The sequence below is a fragment of the Zootoca vivipara genome, chromosome 8, assembly GCF_965207765.1.
Source record: "Zootoca vivipara chromosome 8, rZooViv2.hap1.1, whole genome shotgun sequence".
Lineage (NCBI taxonomy): Eukaryota > Metazoa > Chordata > Lepidosauria > Squamata > Lacertidae > Zootoca > Zootoca vivipara.
In genome coordinates, this window is record NC_142591.1 from 51,079,747 (window position 1) to 51,099,886 (window position 20,140).

At 40.4% G+C, this 20,140-nt stretch overlaps 1 protein-coding gene across 4 annotated transcripts; it reads right to left on the reverse strand.

Annotated features, from left to right (window-relative positions):
* Positions 1-366: 366 nt before the first annotated feature.
* On the reverse strand, positions 367-17,588 carry LOC118090195 (DGAT1/2-independent enzyme synthesizing storage lipids). 4 transcript variants are annotated; one of them, XM_035125602.3, is made up of 7 exons: positions 16,093-17,561; positions 10,271-10,624; positions 9,178-9,342; positions 5,462-5,652; positions 4,945-5,005; positions 4,347-4,486; positions 367-653 (listed from the first exon to the last, which is right to left on the reverse strand). In XM_035125602.3, the coding sequence occupies exons 2-7, from the start codon at positions 10,524-10,526 to the stop codon at positions 549-551; spliced, it is 918 nt and encodes a 305-aa protein (XP_034981493.2). In that variant the 5' UTR covers positions 10,527-10,624; positions 16,093-17,561; the 3' UTR covers positions 367-548. The 4 variants fall into 4 exon arrangements, with proteins under 4 accessions (XP_034981493.2, XP_088531650.1, XP_088531651.1 ...); XM_088675524.1 differs by lacking the exon at positions 367-653 and adding an exon at positions 1,793-4,231 and having other exon boundaries at positions 16,093-17,588; XM_088675525.1 differs by lacking the exon at positions 367-653 and adding an exon at positions 1,793-4,231 and having other exon boundaries at positions 10,589-10,624; positions 16,093-17,579.
* Between the last annotated feature and the right edge of the window lie 2,552 nt (positions 17,589-20,140).

Sequence of the window (20,140 nt, forward strand, 5' to 3'; positions counted from 1 at the left end):
AAGTGTTGGTACTGACCTTTAAAGCCCTAAATGGCCTCGGTCCTGTATACCTGAAGGAGCGTCTCCACCCCCACCATTCAGCCTGGACACTGAGATCCAGCACCGAGAGCCTTCTGGTGGTTCCCTCATTGCGAGAAGGGAACCAGGGAACCAGACAGAGGGCCTTCTCGGTAGTGGCACCCGTCCTGTGGAACGCCCTCCCAGCAGATGTCAAGGCAATAAGTAACTATTTTACTTTTAGAAGACAACTGAAGGTGGCCCTGTTTAGGGAAGTTTTTAATGTTTAATGCTGTACTGTTTTAATATTCGGTTGGAAGCCGCCCAGAGTGGCTGGGGAAACCAAGCCAGATGGGCGGGGTATAAATAATAAATTATTTATTTTTATTATTATTATAGGATGCACAACAGCTGCTGAACTAGCCACCCTTCCAAATAATTCATACACAATCCAGCACAATTCTATGTACATTACCTTAGCTTTAATTGCATAATTATTAGTTTTCTATTACAGATGCATGATCATAAACATTGCAAGTGTTTTATATAGACTAGTCATCTTTGTATTGCTTATCAAATCGCTCTGAAAGAGCTCTTAATATATTTCCTGGCCGTTTTTGGTGTCTATCCTGAAGATTTTCAAGTGCAGTCTTGGTCTGTTGAAAAGAAAAGAAAACAGGAATACATTATATTGTAGAAATATATTGCAAAACAGATATTCACTGTTATAAATATCCATGAGAAAAAAAGCTAAAGGGATCAGATTCAGTAGCAGCCAGAATACTATTTTTTTCCAGCTACAGAAGCACAATATGTAACATCTTTCCGGGATAAGCAAGTGAATTTATTTTGAGGGACAGTGCTGTAAATGTAAATCCAGTCATTTGTATACAGAGATGTGTTGCATGAGAGTCCTTGTCCCTCAACCCTCAAGAGTAATTTTTTCAGCATGGAGGGTTGGGCAAGAGTAGCCAGGGCCAGGAAACCCCACTACAACATTTCTCATCTCTGTGAATCCAGTCCTTTGTATTGATGTTTAGCCAGAACACTCTATGAGAATGGCAGAGAAACAGTCTAGCCTATAGTCAGGGCCGGTGCGTCCATTTAGGCGAACTAGGCAACTGCCTAGGGCACCAAAATAGAGGGGGTGCTGTTGGGCAGCCTGCCCGCCGCTGTCCCTGGTGCTGCCTGGGGCCGCCTCCACTGTGCCTGTGACCTGCTGAGCGGCTTCAGGCCGCTTTCCTGAGGCACGCGTGTGCCTCAGGAGAGCGGCCTGAAAACGCTCAACAGCTGACAGGTGCAGTGGAGGCGGCCCCAGGCTTGCGCTCCCTGCGTGAAGCTCCCTCGCTGCGCCTCTCTGCTCCATGCCCGGCTGGAGCTCCACGAACGAGGAAGAGGAGGAGGGCGCCGCGTCCATGGCGGCGGGTCTCTTTGCCCGGGGAGGTGCGCTGAGCCGCCGGTTGCCGCCGCCGCCGCTTCGCCCCCTCACAGAGCCGCCGCCGAGCTCAGGGAGGAGGATGAGGCGGCGTTTGCCCCGAGCGGCGGCAGCGGCAGCGGCGGTGGCTGCGAGGGAGCATCCCACCTTCGCCTCTACATGGCCTCCTCGCTCGGGCAGCTCCTCCCGCAGCGGCTGCGAGGAAGCAGGCAGAAGGAGGAGGAGAGAGGACGCCACCGTTTCCGAGGCCCAGCCCCGCGTGACTGAGGGGCAGGCGGAGGGCAGGGCCGCCCTGGGCTGGAGGGAAGGGAGAGCGCAGCGGAGCGCAGCGGAGCGCCAGGCCTGGCAGGGCCGCCGTCTCCTCCGCCACGAGGGGCTCCTCCGCCGCCTGCTTCCCCCAGCAACCGCCGTCTGTGAGGGGAAGGGGCAGGATGGATGAAGACCCTCAGCGCTTGCTCTTGTTTTAAAGCCGGGGCTCACTCGAGGGCTTGCAAGGTCATGTTTTTAGTATTAAAAAGAGAGAGACAAGTTGCCTCTGAGCGTGGACAAAGTTCCCCTCGTGCCTCACTTCGTGAGGGTCACAGCCAGTCCCCCTCGTTGCATCGCTTTGGGAAAGGGGCTCCCTGACTGACCCCCATGTGGCAAGAAAAGTGAATTCTTTGGGCTCCTCACATCCCAAATAAAACTTTGCTTCGCTCTTAATGCTGTGACGTCATTACTTCAAAGTACAGGTGCGTTTCTCTCTTTGTTTAAATAGCTCAATAAATCATCCCACTGAAATCTACCCATTTCTTACTCTAACCAGCCAAATCTCTATAAAGATTTTATAGCCCCATGATGGTAAACATGTAGCTGATGGGTTTTTGAGCAGTCGTTTTAAATTATGATCCATAGCAGCAGGGAAAGCTACAATTTTGCAGTAAAAGATAGGTTATTTAGCTTTATTTGCCCCTTTCTGTTTTCAAAAACAATATTTTCTTTTAAGAGAAATTGTTCACCATGCACTGAAGCTCACTTAAAAACACCACTGAAATATTGTGATCGTTCGTATATTGATTTTAGCCGGATCAAAAAAAAAAAATCCTACTTTTTATTTTTTCTACTTTTTTATTTATATTTTTTCTATTTCTATTTTTTCTCTTTTCTCTTTTCTCTTTTTTCTTTTTTATTAATGGGGGGGGGCAGAAGGTGATCTCGCCTAGGGCGCAAAAAACCCTAGCACCGGCCCTGCCTACAGTATATACTTTGTGCTGCTTTGTACACAGTAGTTTGCCACATGGTTGTTACTTTCAGCCATGTAAGGAAACCTGCAGAAATGCTATTGGGTTATATTTCACCAGTGCTTTTTTTCTGGGGGGACACAGGGGCATGCATACCCCTAAACATTTGGTGAATCTTTGTACTTTTGTTGATTTACTGTACTTCTATACTGCAGGCTACTTTCCATTTACATGGGGGTTACATTCTTAGGATCCACACATTTAAGTGAAATCATGTATATTCGAAACACCATTGAAAGAGCCTGCAAACTCACCCCTCCGCACCCACTTCAAAAATGTGACATTTTGGGGTCATTTTGGGTTTGGTGCAAAGCATGGTTGCAGACATATTGAAACTCTGCCTCAACAAGTTTAAGAATCAACAAGTTAAGGAGAGGGAATGCTGAGTGTGCAACAATAATGCACAAAAGTGTATATATAATGAAACCTAGCTCTGGTTGTATTGAAGGAAGCAGGCAACCATTAATTGTGAACAAGGCCTCACGTAAGAACAGGTGTATTCATTTCTGTAAGAACAGGAGTGTATTCATTTCTGCAAGTCCTCATGCTCCCAAAAATAACTGTACAAATAGTTACAACAAGGCGCATTCAGCCACAAGGACGAATTTGCTTTTGCAGCCAGGGCTGACCCCCAGCCTTCTGAAGTACCAAAACTGATCTAATAATATCCCACACATGAACAATAAGAGCCTGTCGCAGGAAGATAAAATGTTGCATGAATGAAGGCTGCACTGGTCATCTCAGATTGTCTTTAATGCTGAAAAGAACACACAATTATTATTATTTCTTAGGTAGTTCATTGATAGTGCCAGATTCAGTTCCTGTCCGATATTATTTAGTAAAAGCTTTTCCTTATTTGTGTATACATTTTTATGCATATAAAAGCTTGCTGCTATAGAGTCATGTATTAGAAGCTTAATAATGTCATTATTATTGAAGCAGGCATTTCCATAATTATTAGGGTTTTGTGCAGAAGGTGAAAGGACCTTAGAAAGCTTTGTTATTATAATGTATCAAAAAGTCTATGCTATTAGAGAATATATATATATAATTAAGGTTCTCTGAATGGATCCTGCTTTAACATTTAAGCAATAAGTATTTTTAATAGTTATTGTTATTTCTATATGAGAACAAAGAGAGTAGACAGTCAGGCATGTCAAGACCAAGATAAGGAGTGCCAGCTAGATATTCAAGAACAGATAAAGGAAAGGGGAGGATGGTGGGTACCTGGAATGAAGTGATGGTCCTTGTTACTTTGTTGATTAGTACAAATTCCTGTAAATGTCTCTTAGCTTTCAATTTCCTAGAAATCACATGTTTTCCAAGAAATCAGGTGGTGGTCGCTTGCGAAAGGTATAAGAAAGTAACACACCCTTGAAGAGGGGTTGTGTGGTTTTGTGACACACCTTTTGCTAATGCCTGGCTTAGCAAAATAAAGCCTTTTCTCTTGAACCCAACCCAGTGTTGCTTGACTCCTTTCTCCTTGCAGGGGCACGCTGACTGGACAAGGTCTGATAAGCTTAGAGTATAGATTGAGGAATTCAGTGTGCAGAATACAATTTAGAACTGAGAGAGGAGAAAAACAATAGGATTTTTTAAATGTTTTTGTATTTCCAAGTATAGAGTTCACTTACTTTTTCAGCCAGCTCTGTGGGAGTTATATTTGGATCATATGGGATGGGTTCTCCAATATATGTCCTCAATTTCACTGGAAACCCTCCATATATGGGAAGGAGTACACGTCGAGTTTTCTCATACAGCCATTTTGTAAGCCCTGTAAAAGAAAGCAACCACATATCAAATTGTTAAGCATTCTGTTAAGCAATTGCAATCAATCCATCCCAAAGAGGAAGAGTTAAATATAATATGAGTGCTTGGGAAAAGATATGAAACATATTCAATGCGCTCTTCTCAGCTCTTGGCAATTGGGGTCATAAGTTGTACAATAGACTGCAGAATATGGTTTGTTTCCTGCTCTGTTCCTGTCCATTTTGGGCTTCCTACCACTTTTATAGATTATAGCTTTGTTTTAACTCTAATAGAAAACTAAACAAAGGCATATTTACTCAATACTGAGGCAGGCAGCACAGATAAGTGTCCATGGAATAAACTCTGCTAGTAGGTAGACGATAGATAGTTGGTTTTTTAAAAAATAATAGTCTATTATTAAAACATATATTGCCTGAAACTGGATCTCTTGCTCAACCAAGAAACATAAGATATTTAACTCACTTGTCTTTCCAATGGTCCTGTATGTTTCACAACTGTTTTGTGTAAATATTGGGATGATGGGCTAGAAGAATGAAAGATGAAACAAAAATGAAAGAAAGGCAAGAACTGGATAATTACTTCATCCTGACCAACCCACCTTTATTTTTGTTAAGGACAAAGAAGAATGCTTCACATCTGGGATTATAATGAGAAGCAAGTCACCAATTACACAATTGACTTCAAAATATCTATTCAAATATCTCAGATGAAGAAACTTCACAAGCTGTCCCCCAGATTTTCAGGAATTTAAAAGGAAAAAAGGGGGCAAAGGCCATTTTTCTTATTAAACATTATTGATTTCAGTAGCTTTTTTAAAAAGCAGGGGTGGGGAATCCATGGCTCTCCAGATATCATTTAACCCCAAAACAGGATATTTGCCATCTTCGGCTATGGAGGATGCTAGGTCAAGGATGTCAACACAGTACGTCATATCCAGGATAATTGTGAGGGCAATGCAAATTGCCCAAAGATTACTCACCACTTTCGCCTCCAAAGCTAGTTGAGCAAAACCTGTGCGGTTACCCCACATTAAGCTGTAGTCATTACTAAAAATTGCTTCTCTAGCTCCACCAGGTGCAATGCCCAATAAATGGCCTTTCTTCAGAATTTCCACACATTCGGCTTTCGTGAAATCTCTCATTAAGATCACATCATAAAACATCTTCAGCCCTGAAAAAGCAAGCCCCAAATAGAAAAAAAATGCATTTTACATAACTCTTATTTAGGAAATAGTGTGCATACTATACAAGTGCATACTATACAACCTATCCATTCTGAAGGAAATCAGCCCTGAGTGCTCACTGGAAGGACAAATCATGAAGCTGAGGCTCCAATACTTTGGCCACCTCATGAGAAGAGAAGACTCCCTGGAAAAGACCCTGATGTTGGGCAAGATTGAGGGCACTAGGAGATGGGGATGACAGAGGACGAGATGGTTGGACAGTGTTCTCAAAGCTACCAACATGAGTTTGACCAAACTGCAGGAGGCAGTGCAAGACAGGAGTGCCTGGCGTGCTATGGTCCATGGGGTCACGAAGAGTCGGACACGACTAAACAACAACAACAACAAAGGATTTCATGGAAGGGGGACTTTATGCTAGTTCCTCTTTTGTTCACAAGTTCTGGCAATAGCCTTTTGTTTTTTGGAAAGCAGGTAGAGTGAGGTTGAGTCCTGAGGTGATCACCTTTTGGACAAGTGTTCCTCCAGTCAAGTCTGTAGTACAATAGATTGATATTCAAGTTTGCATCATGATAAAAAAAAAACAGCCCATGGTGCCTTGCTGGACACTCCAAGTCTTCAATCCCTATAGGCTGCTTGGGTTTTGGATACAGCAGACACACATAGGCAGATACACACAGAGAAAGAGAACAAAGAGGAACCCATGTTGTTGGAAACCTGCCTCCACCAGCAGAAGCCCATCTTTTCAGCTAGACTGGAGGTTAGATGCTCCATTAATTTACCGAATGGAATGCCCCCCAACAGAGCTCTCTGTGCTACTGGGCCTGTTTGGGCTCTGACCTCACTTGTTTTGCTTTATTTTTAAAAATTGACCTATGTGTGGTGTCATTGTTTCCTGGTGTGGCTGCTGTTTGATGATGGGGGGGCAGTGGAGGGCCATGAACACTGTGCAACAAGCATGTCACATGTGTTAGCTTGCAGTGTCACATGGGGGCATAAAAGCTGTGCCTGGGAGTGCTTGATTGACCATTGTTTAATGGGTTGGGGTTGCTATGAAAGCCGTGGACATGTATGTGGGCTTCTGCTCTTTTCCTGAGCTGTAGCTCCCACCACATCCCAAGTGGTGTAGGAATACAGTGAACTTTCTCACAGGTGGTTTACTAGTGAACACACTCCCAAACAGGATTCCATTCTATGCATTGTTCTTCTCAGTAACATATATCCATCTTTATCCCTCCTGAGGGGATCATCAAGTTGGGGACCCAGTTTGTTTGTTTTTACACCTTGTTCTATTCTAGCATTAAAGTCAGCAGCAATTATTATATGAGAACCTGTAGACGTAGTGTAGAAATCCAATGACACATTATCCGTATTCCCTCCATTTTTTTTATCCCTGAGGAAGAATGTAGACAATTGTATAAGAAAGCATGAAATTTCTTTATGGAAGCCTTGAGATTACTGGGGTAAAAATGGCATTCGTGTAGTTATTTTAAGGTCAGTTAATGTTCACCTGCAATCTGTGATCAAGGGCTAGAAAACCCAGGTCTACATGCTTTACCGGAAACATAAAGGTAAAGGGACCCCTGACCATTAGGTCAAGTCACAGACAACTCTGGGGTTGCGCGCTCATCTTGCTTATTGGCTGAGGGAGCCAGCGTACAGCTTCCGGGTAATGTGGCCAGCATAACTAAGCCGCTTCTGGCGAACCAGAGCAGCACACGATAAGCCGTTTACCTTCCCACCAGAGCAGTACCTATTTATCCACTTGCACTTTGACATGCTTTCGAACTGCTAGGTTGGCAGAAGCAGGGACCGAGTAACGGGAGCTCACCCCATCGCGGGGATTCGAACTGCCGACCTTCTGATCGGCAAGCCCTAGGCTCTGTTCATAAGATGCCTGAAACATTATTGGGAGATGAGGTTGAGGCTGTAAATGACCCAAAAAAAGTCTGTAGTTTTCCACTTCCTTTTAAAATTGACACAGCCCATTTGGATTCTCTACTGCCAATGTCCAGATTACCACTGAAACCATGAGAAACAAAGATAGGTATATGAGTGGACTTCAAAACAAATCCACTCCAGAATTATAGAATGCATCTTCCTGCTAGGACTTATGAATACACAGTTAGAACAGTACTATGGAACTTTGTAACAATATATGATTACGGCATGTGAAACTTTTATATGTATGAAAGGACCCATTATTACCAACAATAGAAGAATGGCTGTTAAAACTAACAGACTTAGCTGAGATACTGAAATTGACATGTTTAAGCACAGAAAAGTCATTGTTAACAATTGTTAAAGATTGGAAACCTCTTAGAGACTTTATGCGAGAAAAACAAAACAAAATAATGACATTTGGTTTTGAGAATTGAATATAATGTTTGTTTATAAAAAGTGCCTTTGTTGGGAGTAATATTGAAGTGAATATTGTTTATATATAACAGACAGATAAATTGCAAGTCCCTTATCTTCTGAATTTTATTTAGCTCTCTTTTATCCTCTTTTTTATTTCTATTTCTCTCTTTATTCCTTTCTCCCCCACTTTCTCTTTATATTTTTATTGTATGTAGAGCAAAGTCTTAGTATGGATAAAAAGGGGAGAATATATTTGATATTAAGTTTTATATATTTCTCTATAAAACCTGATAAGATTTATTCAAAAACCTTACAAAATTATAGAATGCATTTCCTCATGACAACTCCTTAGCGTACTGATGAAGATCATATGGAATAATAATGTAGAATTGTGGCGGTTGGTGATACCAGCCCCCAGGAATGATTTTGTATTGGGAATGTGCTGCTATACAGTTGCAATTGAAATTATTTAACCCCCATTGTAAATTCATTTGGATGATATAGACCAGGGGTCCCCAAACTAAGGCCCAGGGGCCGGATGCGTCCCAATCGCCTTCTAAATCCGGCCCGCGGATGGTCTGGGAATCAGCATGTTTTTACATGAGTAGAATGTGTCCTTTTATTTAAAATGCATCTCTGGGTTATTTGTGGGGCATAGGAATTCGTTCAAATAAAAATTCAAACTATAGTCCGGCCCCCCACAAGGTCTGAGGGACAGTGGACCGGCCCCCTGCTGAAAAAGTTTGCTGACCCCTGATGTAGACCTTTGGAGTATGACATTTAGAGGACAATATAATATTGACAGACCCTTGCTCAGCCTTGCACTGGGTCATTTGGCTTGAAATGCACATTGGTTTGTCTTCCTTATGGTGTGTTTTCTGTTGAAAAACGCCCTGAAGAAAGAAATGAATTGGAGATAATTATTCATCCTGTATTCAATATGTTTACTTTCAGGGGCTTGGTGAGAAATAACCTTTCCCTCCACTAACTTACTTTTTCACCTGCTGCTGCTATTTTATTTATCAGTGGGTTTTTTATCTGCTTGCATGATACACTTTTTATATATTACAGCATTGTTTTATATGTTAGAGAGCATTGTTTTATGTCAGATTTAACACATGTTTAAATACATAATTTAAATATAAATAAATTACCTGGAATCCCATACAGGCCATGATCAATTACTGAATGGCACAGCCTCCCTTTCTCTTTATAAACTTTTGTCAAAAATAAGGTATAGCCAACAAGAATAATTGAGTGATGAAAAATAACAATCCCTGGTCCTTTAGGGAGATGTTCCATGCCAACAATTTCATGACCTGAAAACCAAATGAAATAGATAATTTATTTACCTTTCAACAAAGTAATATTTATCGAAATGTTTTACTGGAGAAAATCAGTGTGGTTCAGAAAACTGAACCAGCTCTCTGAATACTGGGTCAGGCATCCCCAACCTGCAGCCCCCCAGATGTTTTGGCCTACAACTCCCAGGATCCCTAGCTAACAGGACCAGTGGTCAGGGATGATGGGAATTGTAGTCCAAAACATCTGGAGTCCCAGTGGTAGGGGTACTTGTACTAGGTTGTCAGCTACACGTAACAGGACTTTCTCTGTGGTCGTCCCAGAATTAATGGGGGGGAAGGGGAATTTCTCCTCTCATGGAATGTTCCTTCCTTGCTTTCATCCAGGCGCAGATGGAAACAGTTTTGCCCAGTCTTTGATTGAGCTATTTTCTGTTTTAATCTACTTTTATGATCAGGAAAACCGCACCCTCAAAGTCCCACTATACAATTAATCACATAAAGCCAATCTCTCTCCCTTTCCACAATCCATGAAACTATTTTAAAAGGGCTTTGCTAATTGTGTCTCTGTGAGGTGTAAACAACATTCTCCAGGTTTCTTTTGGAGAGGAGGCATGCTTTAAATGTGATTAAATGTATGGTGTTTATGCAGCCACCAACTGACCCTTTCTTCTGTAATATGTCTTGATTTCATATCTCATAAAAAGTTTTTTTCTTTATCATTGTTTATTACATATATAAATATCCATGCCTTTGTTTTGATCCTAATGGAAGCAACTGGAACTTGTAGCTGTTGTGACCCTGAGGTGGGTTTAGAGGTCCAGTCCTGATGCACTGTGGCAACTATCGTTCCAGTGCTTCAAACCTGAAATTATCATACTCAGTCCTATGAAATTATATTGGCTCATAAGGTGGAATTACTGGTATGAAAGGAACATGTACTCACCATGCAATATCTTTCCAACTAGCTCTACAATTTGACCCATAACATGCCTTGGCTTGTCCCAAAATTTGCTATAGAAATCATTTTCTTGGTAGTTATTCATCTTCTTGTAAGCATAGAAATAAAATGAGATAGCACAGCCACAAAGATAAAAATATAACCATAATGAATAAATCAAAATTAGAAGCAGGAATAACCACAGGGGGTGGATCACAGCGCTCAGGTATTCTTCCAAATGAGTAAAACTAATCCAGCTCATGGTTTCCTGATCTGAAGCACGAAGTGTATGCAAATGAAATAAATAAATCAAGTGAAATTCACCTCAGTTGTGATGGTATCATTCCCCCCAATGTTTACCTGGAAAACAGAAAATGCTGGAATGTAAATGGGCTTATCAGCAAGTCCAAGAGAAAAAAATTGAGCCTGTAATTCTCAAACAGAATTTTGACATAATTTGTTTACAGGAGACACACATTGCAAAGAAAGAAAGAAACCTAACTAACAAAAAAATAGGTTTGGGCTTTATATCAGCCAAGAGTAGGGAGCTGGTATTTTATATAAAACCTGCACTTGAACCAAAACTGATCAAAAAAGAAGATTAAAGTAAAAGGAGATAATTTCATATTAGTAGGTATCTATGCACCAAAAGAGAATAAATCAGATTTTTTTATAAAAAAAAAAAGTTGGGGGCAGAGTTGTTAGATTATGCAGATGGAAAGATAATATTGATGGAAGATTTAAACGGTGTTCCCTCATTAGTGTTGAATAGGACAGTCAGAAAAAAAGGAAACAAAAGAAGGTAGATTGCCAAAGGGCTTTTTTGAAATGGTAGAGACTCTTAACTTGGTTGACATATGCGGAATAAGACATTTGTTGGATAAACAGTTCACTTTCTTTTCTAATGTGCATGAAAGCAGTGCCAGGCTGGGCACTATTTGGATGACAGAGGAGATGGAATTGAGAGTTTGAAAAATAGAAATAGAACCCAGAACCTCAGATCATAATGCCATTGTAATGGAACAACAAAGAGAAAGTCAAACATCATTTAGGTAGAGACTAAATGAAGACATATTAGAGGACCAATATTTTGTGGATAAAGCAAGGAAAGCTCTGGGAGACTATTTTGAGCTAAATCTGAATAAGGAGGTTTCATTACAGATAGTATGGGATGCCAGCAAGGCGGTTATGATTGGGCTGTTTGTCCAACAAAATTCAATAAAAAAGAAAGAAAAGGGAAAAGAGAAAAGAGAAATTTTAGGTACAATTTTAGAAAAAGAGAAAGAATTAACAAAAAACTAACAAAGAAACAGTAAAACAGTCGATTAGGTTGTTGCAAACACAATATTCAATGGTTATTAATGAAGAAATGGGATAGAAAATTAAAAGATGCAAACAAAAATATTTCGAGTATGCCAATAAGTCAGGAAAATTATTGGCATGGCAAATAAGGGGAAATGAGTCAAAATATATATATATCAACAAAATAAAGGCAAATGGCAAGATAACAGAAAAACCAAGAGAGATTAGGGTATCCTTTGTCAAGTACTTTACTGATTTATATAAAAAGGGAACAGAAATGATACCAAAGATAGAGGAATATCTTAAAAAGAGTAATCTACCGAAAATAAAAACAGATAGGTTAGCGGTATTAAATGAAGAAATAACAGGGCAAGAAGTCTTAAGTGCAATAAGTCAAGCAAAAGTTGGGAAATCACCTGGACCAGATAGGCTATCAGCTAAGTATTACAAGAAACTGAGTGAACAGCTTGTGAACCCTCTAAAACAGTGATCCTCAACCTTGGCTCTCCAGATGTTTTGAGACTACAATTCCCATCATCCCTGACCACTGGTCCTGCTAACTAGGGATCATGGGAGTTGTAGGCCAAAAACATCTGGAGGCCCAAGGTTGAGGACCACTGCTCTAAAAGATCTGATGAATGAGGACTTCCGCTTGGGGCGCTGTAGAAGATGGCTGAAAATAACACCTCTCTGGCTCCGATGGGGTAATCAGAGGCTGTAATGGGAGTAAGCAGCCTCCTGAAATCTTCCTGGGGGGTACGAGAAGATGCAGTCTCATCCGCAGATGCCCATCAACCAGCTTTGACTTCGGAAGGAAGGAGGGGCTGGGCGCACTGGATGGAAAGCCCCCGTGGGAGTCTGGATCTCCTGGATGCTGATTCTATGAGCAAACCAGGCTCCATGGCTTAAGAGAAAAATTGGATATAAGTTGTAGACATGCTTCAGACAAGGAAGGAAGAATTATGCTGCTAAGCTCAGCCACTGAGAAAATAAAGGATAACAGAGGAATGTTTACATCAGAGCAAGAAATGGTATGTGAGGGAGTGGAAGGAGGGGTGAGAACTCTATAGCTGTGCTTTACTGTGTTTTACTATCTACTTAACAAAACTCCCCCCAGAAGACCGTATACAATATTTACAAAGCAAGCGAGACTGGAAAGTTGGAAATTTACTGAGAAAATATGGTTTCTTAAATATATAAACTGTGTGAATTGAAAATATAAAAAACCAAAGTTTGTATTTTTGGAGTTGCCTGGAATGTGGCTAAAGACTCCCTAACTCATGGACATCAAAGAGAAGCAATCTCATTAGCAGCTGGAAACTTGTCAAGAAATTTCTGAGACATGACGCAGTTACAAATTAGAGTTCGCCATATTGGAGACAAAGCCGGCTACGATAACAGTCAAAGGGGGAGTGAGCCATAAATAAGACATTAGATGTGTGTTTACAGTTCTGACCTGGCAAAATCTCCCCTGGAAAGGCTGTATTGAGTAGCTGCTTGGAGAAATCATCACAGAGGCGTAAAGATTTGATTTACTGGGTGGGGGAGGTGTTGGGATGGGGGGATGGGGTCAGGGGGGCCTCAATTATAAAAAAGGACTGCCTTTTCTGTCCTGCTTCACCCAGGGGTCCTCAGGTGGCAGGGGGGTACCTGGGTTTGGAGTGGGGGGGAGGGTAGGATGATAAGGAAAGAGAAATATTGGAAAAGGATTAATAAACTATGATAAATGAAATTGCTAAAGATGATTATGAATTGAAAATCAGTAAGGGGGGATGGGGAAGTCCACAAGACAAAGATGAAGAAAAATGAATGTCTAAAAAGTGATTTTGTATTATTTGTTTGTTTTTTGCTGATTTTTTCTTCTTTCTTGTATTTTTGTTTTCTCTTTGTTTTTCTTTTTTTGTTATTGTGTTATTGTGCTTGGAGGAAAATTGAATAAAAATTATTTTTTAAAAAAAGATTTTATTTACTGGGATTGCTTGAAGATGGCAGCCGCCGGCTGTGAAAATGACTTTTGGATTTCTGGACTGACTTGGCAAGATACCAGCGTGCGAAGAGACAGTGCTAATTTACAGAAGGGAATCTTAGGCATAAGTTCACACAGAATCATATACTGTTTGGTTAAACTTGCTTGTTGGAATAACTCAGTGACTTGAAAGAAGATAGAAGGATAATAATTGATTATTGGATAAGATCTGGACTATATTGAATAGAAATGCAGTGACTATAAGAGGACTAGGCCTTCTGAGTCTGAAGCATGGGAAGTCAGATTAAATATGTATAATTTGGCAGAAGATTTGGATTAATTGTTTAATTGATATTTGCATAATTTGTATAATTTGAAAATGGATTAGATATTTAAATTGGAAATTTAATAAAAATGTTTATTAAAAAAAGATCTGATGAATGGCATTTTAAAAATAGGGAAGGTTCCAGAGACATGGAAAGAAACATATATATAATTCCAAAACAAGATTCAGATTTGATGTCAGTTAAAAATTATAGGCCTATTTCTCTATTAAACAATGATTACAAACTGTTCACGTACATCTTAGCAAACAGATTAAAAAAGGCTTTAGAAGAATATATTCACAGAGATCAAGCAGGGTTTCTACAAGGTAGATAAATGAAAGATAACGTAAGAAATATTTTGAATATAATAGAATATCTGAAAGTTAGAAATGAAAAACAAGCGGCCCTAATGTTTATAGACGCAAAGAAAGCCTTTGATAATATTTCTTGGGACTTTATGAAACAAGTCCTAGAAGAGATGGAATTTGGAGAAAAATATATGAGGGGAGTCCGTGCTATTTACTCAACACAGAGCAAAAATAATTGTAAACAAAGTGATAACAGAACAGTGTGAGATTCAGAAAGGAACAAGACAAGAATGTCCGTTATCACCACTTTTATTTATCATGGTTCTGGAAGTTTTAGCAAGGAATATTAGAGTGGATAAAGAAATAGTAGGTATTAGGAAAGGTAAACATGAATATAAATTAAAAGCTTTTGCAGATGATTTAGTAATCACTGTAGAAGAACCAAAGATATGTCTCTCAAAGGTAATAGAAAAAATACAGGAGTCTGGTCAAGTACCAGGACTTAAACTTAACAAGAAAAAAAACTAAGCTACTTCTTAAAAATCAAAAAGAAGAAGAGAAGAAAGAACCATCCCAAGAGTTAGGAATTGAAATTCATACAAAAGTTAAGTACCTGGGATAATGGTTAACAACAAGAAACATAAATATATATAAGGATAATTATGAGAAAATATGGAATGAAATTAAAAGAAACCTAGAAATCTGGGGAAGGATGAATCTTTCCTTGTTAGGGAAAATTGCAGCAATAAAGATGAGTGCTTTACCAAAGATGCTATTTCTATTTCAGATAATCCCGGTGATAAATAACAATATATGCTTCAAAAAATGGCAAAAAGATATTTCAAAATTTATCTGGAATGTAAAAAGACCAAGGAAAAAACATAAGATACCGGTACCAACAGACTGATCAGAAGGTCAGCGGTTCGAATCCCTGTGACGGGGTGAGCTCCCGTTGCTTGGTCCCAGCTCCTGCCAACCTAGCAGTTCGAAAGCACGTCAAAAATGCAAGTAGATAAATAGGAACCGCTACAGCGGGAAGGTAAACGGCGTTTTCATGTGCTGCTCTGGTTTGCCAGAAGCGGCTTTGTCATGCTGGCCACATGACCTGGAAGCTATACGCCGGCTCCCTCGGCCAATAATGCGAGATGAGCGCGCAACCCCAGAGTTGGTCACGACTGGACCTAATGGTCAGGGGTCCCTTTACCTTTTACCAACAGACTTAAGAGACTTAAAAGTGTTAAGGAAAGTAGAAAAGGAGTTACTTATTTCCTATACTGAGCCTAACCACTTGACTGAACTTCTGTGGCGCAAACACAACACCCAACAAGGAGGGTGGGGAGAATGGTGCGCTGAAGGCTGGAAGCATTTTGGGATACACTGCAAAGTGCCTCTTTCTGGGGATGTGTTGTGGGATTGCAGCTCTGCTGCCAGGTACAGATGCTGAAGGCACAATACCCAGCCATTGCACAATACCCAGCCACCATACCCAGCCATTGCATTTTTGTCTTCAAATTACTAAGTCATCTGAAGACCCATTAGGTTTACATAGCTGAATTGAATATTTCTGATTCTACTCTATTTTCACTACATTCTTCAACTAAATAGTTTGAAAAAATAGGCAAAAAAGTGGGGGGGGGGACTTGAAATCACATCTACTTTGATTCCAAGAAGGCTTTTGTGCCTATAATTGTAATATGATATGGAGGAATTCAATTTCTGCTTCTCAGTGTTATAATAGCTGAAAAACCATAAGAGCTCAAGCTCCTCTCTTTGCGCAGCTATGAAAAACCAAATTTTACCTTACAGGAACTGAGAATTAACACAACTAATAGCACATTTGCTAAGGTAAGAGGAGACTAGATTATTCTTGGAGCCCCTTCCAGCTCTACATTTCTATGAATCTATAAATAATTTTTTTTTACTTACATTCCTGGCAAGTCTAAACTGCCTTTGCTTCAGTCACCACTCTGTAGAAGCACCAGCAGTCCTGTCAGGTGCACCTTTTCATACTCTAATTTCCAGCTGTATTGAGACACGTCTGTTTCTGGGTTGGCTTAAAGAGACTGTGATGAGTGTCCCATTTGTATGAAGAGACAAAGCATTGTGAAAACGAGGGAAGGCTTAGGGAGCCTGCTGTTCGGAGGTTTTGGATTATTTCATGTAATCAAACATGAAATAAGGCGTCACACCTACAATAGCATTAATATGGCACAATAACATATTATCTCCCTTTAATGGTAGTCTCTCCCAGTCAGGTATAATATGTACGTTGTGTAATACATAACCTTAATAACATATTCTATTACAATATTGAATCATAGTGCATAAGTAAAAGCTTTTTCATTGGCACTTGATTGACTCTTCTACAGCAAATGAGAATTTCATTAACACCTACTGGGTTTGAATACTGAATCTCAAGTAATCACCCTCAGTAATCAAGTCGACTCCAATAAACTTGACCAGTCACTTTTGCTCCAGGCACTTTCTGAGATCTCCAATACCATCTGTTTGATCCCTGAAATTAAATGCTGCCATGCTGATTTTACTGCAGGCAGCTGGTTGAAAAGCTTCTTCACTAGTTGCATTGCTTGCTCAGGAGCAAAAAAAGTTCCAGGTTGACCTGCTTTGACATCAAAGGGTCTCTGGTATTCGGTACATGTTCAGTATTGTCAGGTGGAGGTGAAGGAAGTCCAGCATCCATTTGTCAGTTAAGTCAGAGCAATGTTTGCATACACATATGGTGGTCTGTTTTACTCTCTTTTCGCAGAGGAGAGGTATTCCTTGTAACAGAGAAGTAGTATTTTCCTGCATTAAGCGGGATTTGTCAATGGGGAAGAAATAATGTGATGCAGTCACAGACACACTAAAAACCAATATCCATGGGAAGTAAAAGGCAAATAGAAACAAAAAAACAAAAAAAAACACGTTTCTGATCTTCCCTAAAGGATTTCTGCCTTCCCACTCCCTTGCAAGACCTGAACTGGGCTATGTTCTGTCTCTTCTGTGAACCTTTAATTTACTGAGACAGTCTCACGGTTGCCACAGAGGCCATGAAGTCTGAGCTGACCCAGGACCTACAGGTTTTGTCGTTTCTTCATCTGTATGAAGAAACCAAGCATTGTGAAAAAGACAGAGGGCTTGGTGACATAATGTATGGAGTCACACCTGTATTTCATATTTCAGAATAACATATTGTGTAACACCAGTTATTGACTAAGGTTTAAAGGTAGGATTTGTGACAAGTGTGTCACCACCTTTTCCTGGTAGCTTCTCACCCTTCAAGTAAGGCACAAGCAGTGCTGGATTTAAGTATAAGCTAAACAAGCTATAGTTTGGGACCCCACTCTTTTTAGGGGCCCCAAAATAATTAAAGGGAAAAAACCACTGGATGTACATTTCCAAAATATAAGATAAAAAACAAATAAAATAAAACCTACATACACTTAGTGCTTAATAAGTATTTCCCTATTAATACCGTATACAGTACTTCTTCTTAATTGTATTTCAGTTCAACAATTACTTTGATAAAATACATATTTTGTTATGTGCAAATGGCTTTAGATACCTATTAGGTTCATAAATTACCATATAACATATATTCAATACAAAAAACAGCAAAAAAAAATGTTGTTGACAAAGGACAGCTGGACATATAGAGGGCCCAATTACCTTCAGTAGCTTAGGGCCTCATCAAACCTAAATCCTGCCCTGGGTACAAATGTATACTTCCAGATCCCTTTAATGGGATACCCCAATGTTTGGAGGGGCAGGTGGAGACTACAATCTCCCCTCCATTCAAGACAACGGATTGCCCCAATGCCCAACCGAGCAGACAGCTCACCGAAAAACACTTACATCTACATCCATGCCCTAATGCCTTTAATCATATCTGGCAACCAAATATTGTTTCCTGATAAGGAAAGATGCACGCCATCCGGCCTAAACAGGGTCTCGTCCAAGAATGTGATCTTGGGGTGGTAAATCACTCAGTGACCCCACTGTAGTATGTGGCGCCTTACAGCGTGATTAGCCTTTTGCCAAGCCCAGTTGATGCCCACTGGGTCTGGGTTCTGCCATCGTCTCTCCAGCATCTCGGACCAGCCTAGGCTTATGGAGGGGTACAGGTTGTGCAATGTCTGCAAGTCCTCGATTATAACACATGTTAAATCAATTTAATTGTGTTGGCCCAAATTGTCCGTCCCCCCCCCCCCATGAATGAGCAAAGCATCCAGGGGCCTTTGGGACTCAATTCTTGCCATGACTAAGAGCATAAATTCTTGCAGGTCTGGGCTGCTCAGATGGCCAGGGGGTGGACCCGAGGGAAGCCTTCCTGCTTCGTTGGCACCACCCCCTGGCACAGCCCAAGTCCCAGCACAGAAAGACCATTCATATTCTCCCTTTGTTAAATTCCATGTATTGGGAATATAATTCAAAAGGAAATTTTCCTCTGGAAATTTAAGAGTTTTCTGTACTGTCACGTTAATCAGTTCCATTACCCTCTCCCATAAATTTACCAATGTGGAACATTGTATGAACGTTGCTACTGTGTCCCTTCTTCTAGCAGATCAAGATAATCAGGTGACAGACAAAACTACAAAAAAAGTGGGGGCAATTAGAATGAGAATTATTATTTGATTATTGATGGAAACCTCCAAAATGTATTTTGCATAGTTAAGTTTTTACCTCTATCTTTTATTTTATTTATTTACATTTTATTTTATTGCTATGGCTAGTAAAGGTGAAGGGGCCCCTGACCATCAGGTCCAGTCGTGTCTGACTCTGGGGTTGCGGTGCTCATCTCACTCTATAGGCCGAGGGAGCCAGTGTTTGTCCGCAGACAGCTTCCGGGTCATGTGGCCAGCATGACAAAGCTGCTTCTGGTGAACCAGAGCAACACACAGAAACGCTGTTTACCTTCCCGCTGGAGCGGTCCCTATTTATCTACTTGCACTTTTGATGTGCTTTCGAACTGCTAGGTGGGCAGGAGCTGGGACCGAGCAACGGGAGCTCACCCCGTTGCAGGGATTCGAACCGCCAACCTTCTGATCAGTAAGCCCTGCCTAGACTCTGTGGTTTAACCCACATCGCCATCTTCAGTACATTTTATTTTATTGCTATGGCTAGTAGCTGATGCAAATAAAGATTCTTCTGAACTATGTTTTTAAAAAGCATTGCCCCTATTAAATCTCCAGCAGCTAGATGTTATAGATAGTCCAGTAAATTCTAAATAATATTTTTTGTTCTATGAGTCTTAGTCTAAGGTCCAGAGACACCCATGTTGTAGAACTTAGCACAGGTTCCCATTGCTTGGCCAAGATTGACATCCCTAAATGATTATTCTGCTCCTCTCTTAATATTTGCCTATCAAACTGGTATGCTTATAATAAACACTTGTGTAAGGTTATAGTGGATTTTTTTTTTTGTTACATGCGAGTTGATAAGCTGTTTTAATAATAATGGAGCCTCTGAGCCTGTAAAAGCTGCTAGTCCATAGATGGTAGCTATGGGGTTTTATGTAAGTGCCAATTGAGTAGGTTCTCTTTCTGTGTTTATTTGCTTTTTATTGCCTCTGATGAACTGCAGTGAGATTTAAATAAAAATAAAAAATCCTTCCAGTAGCACCTTAGAGACCAACTAAGTTTGTCATAGGTATGAGCTTTCGTGTGCATGCACACTTCTTCAGATACACTGAAAGTGTAGTGAGATTTGTTTGAAGTTGTGGAAGGGTGTACCTAAAATATTAGGTCAGGTTAGCCATATTGATCTGAATGCTGTTGGTATATCCCTGCTATCTGTCATGCTATCTATCACTGTTGTCAGTTTGAGCTGTGTTTGTAACAAAAGGGAGCCATACCGGGGTGAAGGTGTCTGTGGAATTTAAACAATGGTACTCCTAGTACAGTATTTGAAACTCAACCTCCAAATAAAAGATAACAGTGGATCTAAACATACTGTCTAAATATACAAACCAGTT